The sequence below is a fragment of the Chrysochloris asiatica genome, unplaced genomic scaffold (assembly GCF_000296735.1).
Source record: "Chrysochloris asiatica unplaced genomic scaffold, ChrAsi1.0 scaffold00056, whole genome shotgun sequence".
NCBI classification, from domain to species: domain Eukaryota; kingdom Metazoa; phylum Chordata; class Mammalia; order Afrosoricida; family Chrysochloridae; genus Chrysochloris; species Chrysochloris asiatica.
In genome coordinates, this window is record NW_006408574.1 from 11,282,877 (window position 1) to 11,295,211 (window position 12,335).

General features: G+C 52.4%; 1 protein-coding gene across 2 annotated transcripts in view; it reads left to right on the top strand.

Annotated features, from left to right (window-relative positions):
• KIAA1432 (KIAA1432 ortholog) overlaps window positions 1–11,317 on the top strand; it is a 95,468-nt gene extending 84,151 nt beyond the window's left edge. For both annotated transcript variants that reach the window (XM_006863755.1, XM_006863756.1), the window contains 10 exons: window positions 142–280; window positions 3,202–3,318; window positions 3,767–4,495; window positions 5,912–6,070; window positions 6,163–6,299; window positions 8,045–8,331; window positions 9,194–9,385; window positions 9,911–10,088; window positions 10,192–10,380; window positions 11,029–11,317. In XM_006863755.1, coding sequence (XP_006863817.1) covers window positions 142–280; window positions 3,202–3,318; window positions 3,767–4,495; window positions 5,912–6,070; window positions 6,163–6,299; window positions 8,045–8,331; window positions 9,194–9,385; window positions 9,911–10,088; window positions 10,192–10,380; window positions 11,029–11,317 — 2,416 coding nt within the window. The remainder of the gene's footprint in view (window positions 1–141; window positions 281–3,201; window positions 3,319–3,766; window positions 4,496–5,911; window positions 6,071–6,162; window positions 6,300–8,044; window positions 8,332–9,193; window positions 9,386–9,910; window positions 10,089–10,191; window positions 10,381–11,028) is intronic.
• Window positions 11,318–12,335: the final 1,018 nt, after the last annotated feature.

Genomic DNA, 12,335 nt, shown 5'->3' on the forward strand with positions numbered 1-12,335 from the left:
AGGACATTGTGGGAGGAGAGGGCTGTAGGTGGGTGGCATCTGGGTCCTAGGATGGAGCCTACTGGTGCTGTCCCCAGAGGAGAGGGGCACACGCCCTTTGTGCCCCGGTGCTGAGCTCTGGGGTCTCTCTTGTCTTTGCAGGCCCAGTGCTCCCGCCAGTCTCCACAGTCTGCAGGAGGTCTCCATGTCCCGCTACATCCCTCACCCTTTTCTGGTCGTGTCTGTCACACTGACGTCCGTGAGCACAGAGAACGGAATCGCCTTGAAAATGACGCAGCAGGTACCGTTCCTTGATCAGAGTTCTTGGGAGTTTGTATCTCCACCTATAGTGTGTAAGCTGATGTCAAGAACCGTATGTTCAGCAGATGAATGTGCCTTGTGTGAAGAAGCCTGGTTAGAGCGGCAGACGATACGGCAGGGTTCTGCTCAGCCACTGCAGACATGCTGGAGTCCCAAAAAGCAGCACAGGTTACTACTGTGAGAGAGATCCGGAGAGTCCGCCCACATCCGTGGGAGCTGGGAATGAGTAGCGGCTGTCCAGACCCAGAGAAGTGAAAGGCTTGAAGTAGCTGGCATGTGAGAGTGAGAGGGAGGGAGTGAGCTTTACAGACTGCAGGCGGGGGGAGCCCTTGACTTGTGTCCTGAGAACACTGTTTGAAACTGGGAGTTACAAAGAGAAGCTTAATCAAGGTGACTCTAACTGTAAAGGGAAATGATTGGACCAAAACTAGGTGCCGGGAGCACGGCTGGGAGGCTGTTGTAAGTGACCCAGGTCAATAGTGTGCTGACCCTGGACAGAGAAAAGCTGGGAAGAAGTGGACACAGTGTGTAGTGGACTCAGGGATGGAGTAACTGTGAGGAGAGAAAGGAACCTCATAGCTTCTGTGCCAAGAACTGGGGGTGGTGTGACCCCAGGACTCAGGTTACGTCACTCCGTGCTCCAAGTCTCCTTCCAGTCCAGCAACCTCCTCGTCTCACATCCACGTGGAGCCCACTCTCAGAGGAAAAGCCCATGTAGCTATAACTCGTAGAATCCGCCCTTTCTGTCCAGTCTGTATTTTACTCCGATTGAGGCGCTTCTGCTGAGCTCAGCATGCACCAGACTAGTCAGCTATGGGGAATCCACACCTTCATGAGGCACTTTTCCATTATACGTGTGCTTGTCAACAAACAAGCTATTTATATGGATTTAAAATCTGACTTAGGAGCTCTAAAAGGAGCTGCCAACCTCAAGGTCAGCAGTTCCAAACCACCAACGGTTCCGCAGGAGAAAGAGGAGGCGCTCTGCTCCCATAAAGATTTACAGCCTCGGAAACCCTGTACAGGGTCGCTATGAGTCAGAACCGACTCCACGGTTCTTAACAACAACAAAATCTGACTTAGTACACAAGCCTGTCTCAGTTGACAAAAGGAACTCTGGTGATTCAGTGGTTAAAGCTATCCACTGCTAACCAAAAGGTCAGCACTTCAAACCCACCAGCCATTCCACAGGAAAAGGCCGAGGCAGTCTGGGAAGCCCTATGGGGCAGTTAAGTCTACTCGGTCCTGAGGAATCACAGAAGGTTGGAGTCTCCGTCTTCCACACGATGAACCCTGGACTCTGTAGGCAGCTGGTAGTCCTCAGCATCTCCTCCTCTGTGTGCTTGCTTCTGCATATCGAATATTCCCATGTCTCAACTACCCAGACTCTAGATACACTTGTAGTTTAGTGACTTTTCCTTTAAAATGTGACTCCCATTCCTGTACAAACCAGATTCCATGGGAACCAGGTAATAATAAATTGAAACAGGGATGTTCTGTTTTACCGAAGAACTCTAGTTAACAAATGTGGAAGGAATCTGAGAGTTCCAGGGTAGCCATCTTTCAGTCTCCGAGGAAAAACGGATGGAAGGGGACTGATGCTTCTTAGATGAAACCATTGGGGAGAAGCTCAGGCTGCTGTTCACTAGCCCATGCATCAATGGATCCATCACCAGGACTGGGGAAGCAGTGTGCTCTGCTCCCTGAAGTAATCCCACAGAGCGCTTGTGGAGAATGCCAACCTGGATGGGGTCAGGCTTCTAGAGTCATCTTCCATTCACAGGAGACACAAGGCAGAGGTCCAGCCTGGTTGACACCACAAGGAAGCAGAATATGGGCCCTCCTATAGGACAGCTGCAACAAGTCAGCTACTCGGGGGACCAGAGAATTGAAGCAATTCCTATTATTGATAAGTGCTGTTGAGCCAGTTCTGATTCATAAGGACCCTATATAGGGTTTCCAAGAAGCATCTGGTGAGTTTGAACTGCTGACCTTGTGCTTAGTGATCCAGTGCTAATCCCATAGTGCCACACCAGGAGCCCTTGGGAATATTTAAATAGACATGCCACCAAGGAATGATTGTAAGTTTCATGACATGTGATGCTGATAATGTGTCTGTCTGTGCTAACCCTAGCTTCTCCAACATCTCAGCTAGATCCCACACTGTGAAGTAGCTTCGACTTTGCTTTTCCTATACCCTTCTTACCTGGATGTCAGGAAGTTCTCATGGTTGTCTTTTTTTAAAATCAAAAGTGTCTTCCTCTTTGTAGGTGATTCACTTTAAACCAATGCTTCTCAAACTTTCATGCATATAGTTGTTTAAACTGGGTGACAGCCTACAGTAGGCAGTCATCAGACTAGGTTCACTACTTTGGAGTTTGAAAATTTCCATAACAAAAAGGCAGACCGTGTCTTTCTCAACAGCTGGGATTGGAGGTCTCTCCTCAGCAGTCCATCCTGATTAACTCGGGTTGTTTAATCACTGTTTTATTCAGGACCTAGTAGGAGTGGCTTTCTTCCCTGCTCTTGTCTTCTCCTGCTTCCCAGGCCCTCCTGGAACATCTAAGACTAACCAGATTGTTGTCACCGATCTGGTGGGCCTGCTCTTGCTTCCGCACACTGCGTTCTTCACGTGGAGGCCCTTCACCACCTCTGGCTTCCTCATCCATCAAGTCCCACCTCACCCTCTCAGATGTCCCTCGTTGTGCCAACGTTCCGAAATCTCTCATGTTTATAAACGTCTCAAGTCCTCATAGTTTTTCAGTAAAATTCCGCTCTGCCCAGTTTTTTTGTCCACCTGGGCCAGAAAGCTCCTTATATTCCCACAGAGCTGGGTACTGAGGGGTCAGTGCCGGAAGCTTCACTACAGATGAGGATACACAGGCTGTCTTTTTCCTTCAGGCTCGGGACGCAGAGAGCATCATGCTTAATCTCGCGGGACAACTGATCATGATGCAGAGGGACAGATCTGGCCCCCAAATCCGGGAGAAGGAGAGCAAGCCCAACCAGAGGAAGCTTGTGAGTCCGTGCAGAACACTGGGGGGTGGGGTCTGGAGGAACAGTGAATGAATGAATGACTGAATGAAATGTGATCTGGAGCCTGATAAATGTCCATAAAATTAGCCTCCCGCCTGCAGGTTTGAGGGTGACTTTGTTAAAAGGGAAGGAGGGAGGAGGGCGCCCCCCCCCCACACCCCTCAGGTAATGCGATGTCCCTCACTCACTCCAGCTGGAACTGTTACACATTGATGTTTGCCAGTTCTCCTGGCAGGATAAGGCTGCATTGGTGGGGTTGGGTCTTGGCTTTTAGAGTTCAGTGTACGTATGAGGGGGCTTCAAAAGTGTGTGCAACAGCGGAGTGAGAAGATCTGGGATTTCCCGCCGTATTTTGAGAGGCGGGGTACTGTGATTGCCCCTCGTTCTTCCCAGCTGTGGCGAATGACTGGGTCTTTTCTCTGCCCTGCAGCTGCCCTTCTGCGCCCCGGTGGTGTTGGCCCAGTCGGTGGAGAACGTGTGGACCAGCAGCCGTGCTAACAAACAGAAGCGCCACCTGCTGGAGGCTCTGTGGCTGAGCTGCGGCGGCTCGGGCATGAAGGTCTGGCTGCCGCTCTTCCCTCGGGATCACCGCAAGCCCCACTCCTTCCTGTCCCAACGGATCATGCTGCCTTTCCACCTGGACATTTACCCCCTGGCCGTTCTGTTTGAAGATGCGTTGGTCCTTGGTGCTGTCAACGACACGCTGCTCTACGACTCTCTGTGCGCTCGGAGCAGCGCACAGGAGCAGCCGGAGGGGCTGTTCCCCTTCTGCGTCGTGGAGAGAACCTCGCAGATCTACCTCCACCACATTCTGCGGCAGCTGCTGGTCAGGAACCTCGGGGAGCAGGCCCTCCTGCTGGCTCAGTCCTGCGCCACGCTCCCCTACTTCCCTCACGTGCTGGAGCTCATGCTGCACGAAGTGCTGGAGGAGGAAGCTACCTCACGGGAGCCCATTCCCGACCCTCTGCTTCCCACCGTGGCCAAGTTCATCACCGAGTTCCCCCTCTTCCTGCAGACTGTCGTCCACTGTGCCCGCAAGACCGAGTATGCCCTGTGGAACTACCTTTTCGCAGCCGTGGGCAACCCCAAGGACTTGTTTGAGGAATGTCTGATGGCTCAGGATTTGGACACTGCCGCCTCTTACCTTCTTATCTTACAGGTAACGGCGCCTTCCTAGAGGAGGGCCAGAGTGAGGGAGCCGGGACCTCGGAAGAGTGGCGTCCCACGTCAGCACCAGGACTGAGCTCAGGACAAGATCCAGTCAGGGCGGCAGGCGGGGGCGGGGTACGCTGGCTCGCCTTTGGGGACCTCAGTCTTGTCCAGTGTTGGCAGCAGGTTTCCCTGGGCACCACAAAGGAGCAGTGCAGGGCTTGTCCACTGCCCCCTTGGGAGAGGCCCAATGCAGAGGTACCAGCTCTGAGTGAAAGGAGAAGCCTGGCTTTGATGTCTGAGGGTTGGTCCGGGCTCCCGCGGGACTAGGGGTGTTGAATTGTAGTGTGGGGTTGTTGGGGACTTCTGGAGAGAGCTGGAGTCAGAAGAGCACCTTTTCAGGCCCCTCAGAGAAGGGGAGGAGGCCCAAGCTGCCACAGCGGGACCTCTGTTAGCACGTGCTTTCCCTCCCAATAATGGTTCTTGGAGAGTCCTGAAATTTAATTTTATTATATACTTGACAGAAGCGCTCTCGGTCTAACGTGGATTTGATAGGGTGCACCTGACGAACGGGCCCTTCTAACTCGGCCAAGTGGTTCACTTGCTGTAAGAAGCTAACGGTAATAAACCGACTGACCACGCAGCTTGAAACTGCCACGAGCACAGTGCCTCTCCACTCCCTTGCTTCCTGAGAGCTGAATGAAACCAGCAGACCAAGTTCTAGAAAGGGAATTGAAATCAATCTAACTGCCATCTGTCAGGTTCCTCCCGAGCTGTCGGTGGGCTCCTTACCAGTGACAGTGCCCGGATGCAAGCTGAAAGGTGGGCAGTTGCAGCATACCAGCTTCTCCATAGGAGACAGATGAGGCAATGTGCTTCTGTACAAACCTTGGGAGTCAGGTGTGCACTGCCCTTAGGGTCTCTGAGCTAGAAGCACCTTGAGGGTAGAAGGGCTCTCAGCTACTCGATCCTGGGAGACGTGTCTGCATGGCCCCTGTCCTGGAGCTGATTGGGGGAGATTATCGAGCATGCTGAGAGTAGAGCAGTTCCCTTCCCAGTTCCAAAAGCCGAAGTCTTATTGTCACATCCTCAGCAGACAGAAGTTCCGCTGTAGACTCAGGCAGACCTGGGTTGAGTCTTGTGTTTGTGCTGACCTTCACCAGTGACTTAGCTCCGGGTCCTCTGGATACCATGCCGATTGCAGGCGCTGTGAGAATGAATGAAATCACGTGTGTAAGGGACTGAGCATGGGACGGGTACAGAGTGGGAGCTCAGTGGCCGAGTCTGCGTCACCAGCAGCGTACTTGGTGTGGGGCTCGTCTTCCTAATCCCTATAGCACTCTAGCTGCTGCTTCCTCCTCTGGCTCCAGTCCCTGTAGAGAGAAGAATTGTGCCTTTAGCCCCAGGCATGTGCACTCTTTTGTAGAATATGGAAGTCCCGGCTGTAAGCAGGCAACACGCCACCCTGCTCTTCAACACAGCGCTGGAACAAGGCAAGTGGGGACTCTGCAGGCACATGATCCGCTTTCTTAAAGCCATTGGCTCTGGAGAATCAGAGACTCCTCCGTCCACGCCCACAGCTCAGGTCAGTTGCACTCTGGAGAGAGTGGGTGGGCCGAGCCCCCGTGCTGCGGCATCTGGCTCAGTGCACTGCACACTGTGTGTGATCCATCACAGGAGCCCAGCTCAGGGGGTGGATTCGAGTTCTTCAGGAATCGCAGCATCAGCTTATCCCAGTCAGCTGAGAATGTGCCTGCAAGTAAATTCAGCTTACAGAAAACCCTGAGCATGCCGACTGGGCCTTCTGGGAAGAGGTAAGCGGGGAGCGCTCGACTGCAGCTGTCGGGGTGTTCTGAGACACTGTAAAACTGGCTCTTCTGGAAACAGCTGTGGGATCCAATTGCAGTGCCTCCGATCTCAAAAGGCGGAGAGACCAGAATGCCCCACTTTTCCCCTTCTCTAAGCTCTGGTAGCATAGTGGCCACGAATTGGGCTGCGAACCTTAAGGTCAGCAGTTCAAAACTACCAGCTGTTTGCAGGAGAAAGATGAGGCTTTCTGCTCCTGTAAAGATTTACAGCCTCAGAAACCCTGTACAGGGTCGCTATGAGTCAGAACCGACTCCACGGCACTTAACAACAACAAAGTTCACTTCTGTCTTTTGGGCCTGAGCACTAGAGTACAGCTGGTGTACCTCTTCTCAGAGCAACTAACTTTCTAATAAGGAAGAGCAATCAAACTGTTTCACCCTGCTTGCCAACCATGCTTCTTGACAAAGCAGCCTTTAGTGTTCGTGCACCGGACTCTCCCATGACTCCTTTGATTGGAGGGGTCGTTGAACAGCGGGAGAGCCGAGAAGATGCGAATCCTGGAGATGGAACTCCAGGGTCCACAGGTGGGTTCTCTCCCCTGAGGGGTGACTGAACTCAAACGGACCGTGAAGAAGACTCTCCTCTGGTTTATAAGGGCCCTGTATTCCTGCCTGTGTTGTTACATGCTCTTGAACCTTGTTTTTCCACTTCCCTGGTCCTTGTTTTCTTATTCGCTCTGTGTTCTCAGTATAGTGCTGGGCACACAGTAAGAGCTAGAATGACATTTTTCTTACTGTGATGTTTCACTGTTTCCTCAGTCACTGGCTGTTGGTCCTTCACCACCGCCACCGTCACTACCTCTTTTACAATGTCCACCTCCATGACCACCTCTACCCCTGGTCACCACCAGCACTCACCAGCCATATATACATATATACATACATAAATACACCCACCATACATACATATATACATACATACATACATACATACACCCGCCATACATACATATATACATACATACATACACCCGCCATACATACATATATACATACATATACCCGCCATACATACATATATACATACATACACCCGCCATACATACATATATACATACATACATACAGAGTCCTGAGCCACATACAAGGCAAGATGCAGCTGTGGAAGGCTCGGCCCAGTTAGCAGGTACAGAGCTCTTCACCCTGAGTGTCAGGTACTGATCACTCGCTTCATCCTCATCACAAGCGTCAGGCAGATGCCGGCATTATCACAGAGAGGATGGCTTGCCACTGCCCTCTCCTACCCTCACCCGAAGGCACAGTGTGCATATCAGCTCCTCTAGTTACAGAAAAGGCCATCACCTACTGAGTTGAAAAAGTTGGTTGAATTTTCATGGAAGTACCTAACTCAGATTGAGAGGTTTCTCTTCACTTTGTGTTTCTGTCCTTAGTGTCTTAAATCTGATCTCCTGTCCTCTTTTCAAATACATTGATTTGCTCCCTTTCCCTCAGCCAGTCACACTCCCTCTCCTTGGCCTGGCTGCTTGGCCCTCTCTTTGCCCTGTTCCGTGCACTCTTTTTACAGTCTTTGAGTCTGCTGGGCTTCGGTGTGTTTGCCAGGATGCCGTTCATGCTATGGGAGATGCCCTGGCCTCTCTCCAGTCAGTGTGTAAATCTGGAATTCGGCTGCTGTGTGACTATGGCAGGTCCCCTTGGGATGGTGGCCTGAAGCTCTGCTCACTCCCCTGCAGGTGGAGCCGAGACAGTGACTGTGCTGAGAACATGTACATCGACATGATGCTCTGGAGACACGCCCGGCGCCTCTTGGAGGAAGTGCGGCTCAGGGACCTCGGCTGCTTCGCTGCCCAGCTGGGCTTTGAGCTCATCAGCTGGCTTTGCAAGGAGCGGACTCGGGCTGCCCGGGTGGACAACTTTGTGGTAGCCCTGAAGAGACTCCACAAAGATTTCTTGTGGCCACTGCCCATCATTCCAGCTGCCTCCATCAGTTCTCCCTTCAAAAATGGAAAGTTCCAAACAGGTAATGGCTCCAAGTCATGTGACTGCAAAGTCTCCCTCCTGAAGGCCCAGCAGCTGTGATCACAGCTCATCAGCTCATTGTGAACCACTTTTGTTAATCGTGCTGTTGAGTCAGTTCTGACTCATAACGACCCTGTATAGGGCTTCCAGGGAGCGGCTGGTAGGTTTGAACCAGCTACCTTGTAGTTAGCAGTCCAGTGCTTATCCTACAGCATCACACCAGGACTCCAGTTGTGAACTGGCTGAATATAAAGGCTCCTAGCGTGTATCATTGTGGAAGGTGTCTGGGGACCATAGATGGCAGTCTTACGGGGAGCCAGTAATCTTTATGACCTTTGCTCATTTTCTAAGCTAGCAGAGGACCTAGTGAAGCAGCATGTTTTGTTGAAAGAAAATGTAAAGAAAGCTTTGCTAAATTCTATTGTGGAAGAAAATTAAAATAAAACCCTATCAGTATGCCGTTTCTTACCTTACAAACCCAGGTGAGTACTATGAAGAAGACCCGAGTACGGCTTCACCTAGTTGTAGTAAGAGTGTTGTTGTTAAAGTGCCGTCAAGTCATTTCCGACTCATAGCAACCTTGTATAGGGTTTCCGAGGGGCGGCTGGTGAGTTTGAACCACTAACCTTGCGGTTTTAACCAACCGTATAGTCGAGCGCATATCCTACAGTGCCACAAAGCTGGAAGGTGATTATTTGGCGCATCTGCGCTCCCCCTCCGTTTAGTAGCCATCTCTTATCCCTCATTGAAGAGTCAGCATTTGGGGTGGGAGAACCTGCTGGGACTGTAATGGAAATGGCATCCGGACTTTCTCTCCTCAGTGGTGGTTGTTCTTGTCTGCTTTTGTCCTCCCCACTCCCAAGTAGGAGAGCAGCTGGTAAAGTCTCAATCAGCTGGACCCTTTTTAAACCTTGAGATGGACGCTGGCGTCTCTGTCATCCAGCGAAGTCAGAGCTGGCTTGACAACCTCAGCCCTACCCATCATGAAGTAGACTTGGCCTCGTCCTACGGAGCGCATATGCAAGAAGCCTTCCTGTCCCCTCTGGTTAATAAAGGTGAGTACCATTTGCAGTCTTGCTCTTCGTTAGCCTTTGGAAGACAGCAGCACGTCTGAGAGAGGAGTTCACTCTTTGCTCTCACCATGGGCCCTTGTGGATTCCTGGTCCCTCTCTGCTGGAGAGGGGCCAGCACTAGATCAGGAAATGGGAGCCTGGCCTGTACCTGGACGTTCTTATTTCACATGGACATGGCTTGGGGACCAGGGATTGACTGCCACCTGCGGGGAAGAGCCTGCGTCTCACATGCCTCTTTTGTAGGAAAGGAAAACATTCCCCAGACGAAGAGAAACTGGGCCCTTGACTAGACTAGAGCTGAGCATCATCCAGAAATAGCTACTGCTGCTTTATGCTCTCAAAAACCAGGGGACTGGGACAGAGCTGGGCAGTCACTGCCCCTACCCCCACCCACACCCCCGGAGGCAGCCGCCTAATGTCTGGCTAGGGTTCTTGTGGGTCGTTCCCGATAACGGGAATCACAGGTTCTGCACGGAGCCAGTTCATAGCTTGTCACCTCTTCCTCAGGTGACGAGTGTAGTATCGGTTCAGCCACAGACTTGACAGAGAGCAGCTCAGTGGTGGACGGGGACTGGACAGTGGTGGACGAGAACTTCTCCACGCTCAGCCTGACGCAGTCGGAGCTGGAGCACATCTCCATGGAGCTGGCCAGTAAAGGGCCCCACAAGTCCCAGGTCCAGCTCCGGTGAGTGCCTTGGCTGTCTGGCAGCAGGGACGTCTGGAGGCCCCCTCCCCTGTCCATCTCTGCAGCCTCTGTCACCGTGTGTCACCGTGTCTGCCCTCTCCAGGTACCTCCTGCACGTCTTCATGGAGGCTGGCTGTCTGGACTGGTGCGTTGTCATTGGCTTGATTCTTCGAGAGTCCTCAGTCATCACCCGAACACTGGCTGCTGTGCAGTCGTCTGAGGTGGACAGAGAGATGTTACAGAACATAAAGGCGGGGCTGCGTGCTGTGGACAGATGGGCCTCCACAGACTGGTGAGTACCGCTGTTTGTGGGCTGTCCTGCCTAGAGCCTGGCCATGCACAGGAGGCTTAGTTGGGCTGTACAGATGCTGGGCGGAAGGAAAACTGCCTTCCTGTGTCCAGGAGCACGTGAGTCCACCTTCAGTGCTGTTCTCACTTCTCCCTGGGACAGTTGTTGCTGCGGTGGGAAGCCCGCAGTACGTGTGATCTCGGCCTGGAGATGAGGTCTATCATTGTGTGGCGCTGATGGCTCTAACACAGACAGCTCAGTCCCAGAGCTGGGACGTGGGCGGCCTGGCTGAACCTGGCATCCCATGCAGTTGGCAGACAAGGGTTCGACACCTTGGATTTTAGGCCTGTCTCTAAGCACACAGAGCCTGTGCCTTCACTTCTAGGCTCTGGTTTTCCTTAATTGTCAAATGCTTCCAGGTTACGTGTTCTTTGAAGAGACCCCTTTTCAATTCTAAAATTCATTTGGGCCTTTGATGTTAGAATATGAATTTTCATTGTAAAACTGGCCCATGTTCATCCTCGCTCCCAGTGCTCAGACAGGGACCACCCTCCCGGGTTCCTAGCACTGGCCTTTGGCGCCCAGGTGTGACGTGTGAACAGGATACCTGTGGATGATGGCAGCCAGCTGTTTTCCCTTTCCTCCTCCCAGCCCCGGATATAAGCCATTTCTAAACATCATTAAGCCACAGCTGCAGAAGCTGAGTGAGATAACGGAGGAGCAGGTCCAGCCTGAAGCCTTCCAGCCAGCGGCGCTAGGGAAGACCCCCGAGCAGACAAGCCCGCGGGCCGAGGAGAGCAGGGCCTGTGCGGGCCATAGCGGCGCAGCCCCTGGTGAGGTCGGGGCCAGCAGTGTGGCTGGCCGCACGGAGGAGGCTGCGGCCTGTGCTGATGACCAGGAGACCTTTCCGGATGGGACTTTTGACTGTTCCGTGTCCTGACAGCGGGGGGCAGCCTCCCTGCGAGCCATGCTGAGGAGCAGCAGTGCGCGTGCGCCGGGACCCCAGGGGCCCTCATCACGGTTCAGATGGGAGAGGGCGCCACGCAGAGACTGCTGAGGGATTTCTAGTGACTCCAGACAAACGTGCTGTCAGTCAGCTTTCCTGGAAAAGTTTTCAGCTGCAGTTGTGCAGACATACATGCGAAGATTTCGGTTGTATTCTTATAGGCTGGCAGCCCTAGGGATGGCGTGGCCCCACACCGATGGACTTCCTCCCTTTTCAGCCTCTTGCCTGATTCCTGGGGTGTCCAGACAGCTTCTTTTATAAACGCGAAGGTGCTGGCTGTAGCTCCTGAGGACGGAAGCTACCTGTCCGCTCCCCTGGACAGTCCTGGATGCCCCCGATGGGGTCTGCTAGCCCAAGCCCACTGGGAGGCTGCGTGCCAGCTACCTGCCCGTCTGGCCAGGTTAGGCCCAGTCCTCCGATGAGCCGTTAGACACCACGGACTGTTCTGTGTCCAAGAAGTGTTACTTTATGTGAATACTAACCTCGTGTACACACACCCAGAGGTTCCATCCCGCCGGCAGGGTTTGTATTCGAGAGCTTGCCGGGCTGCCCGCTGGACTCTGCCCAGCACCAGAGCCTCCCGCTGGTAGACAGCTTCCCCGGGTCTGAAGCGGCCTCATCAGGACGGGCTTCGGAGCCTGGCTGGCTGTAGGTTATCATTAATGGTCACACTGATCATGAAACGAAACAGGTTTTGTGCAAATTCACGTAGTTTCTTATTTATTGCTTTTTGTAAATTGAATAAAAATGGGCTTTTATGTAAATAGACTGCTGAATCCTGTATTATCACGGCTACTAAAAATTAGTATGTAAACAAAGTGTTCTTCATTGTAACTTTTAAGCTATTTTATGTATTTCTAGATATGACTAAAAATTTTCGTTTCCATACATTAAGGAAACATAACTGCGTATTCCTTAATTGCTTTCAGGCAGAACTTATATATTCGCTGTA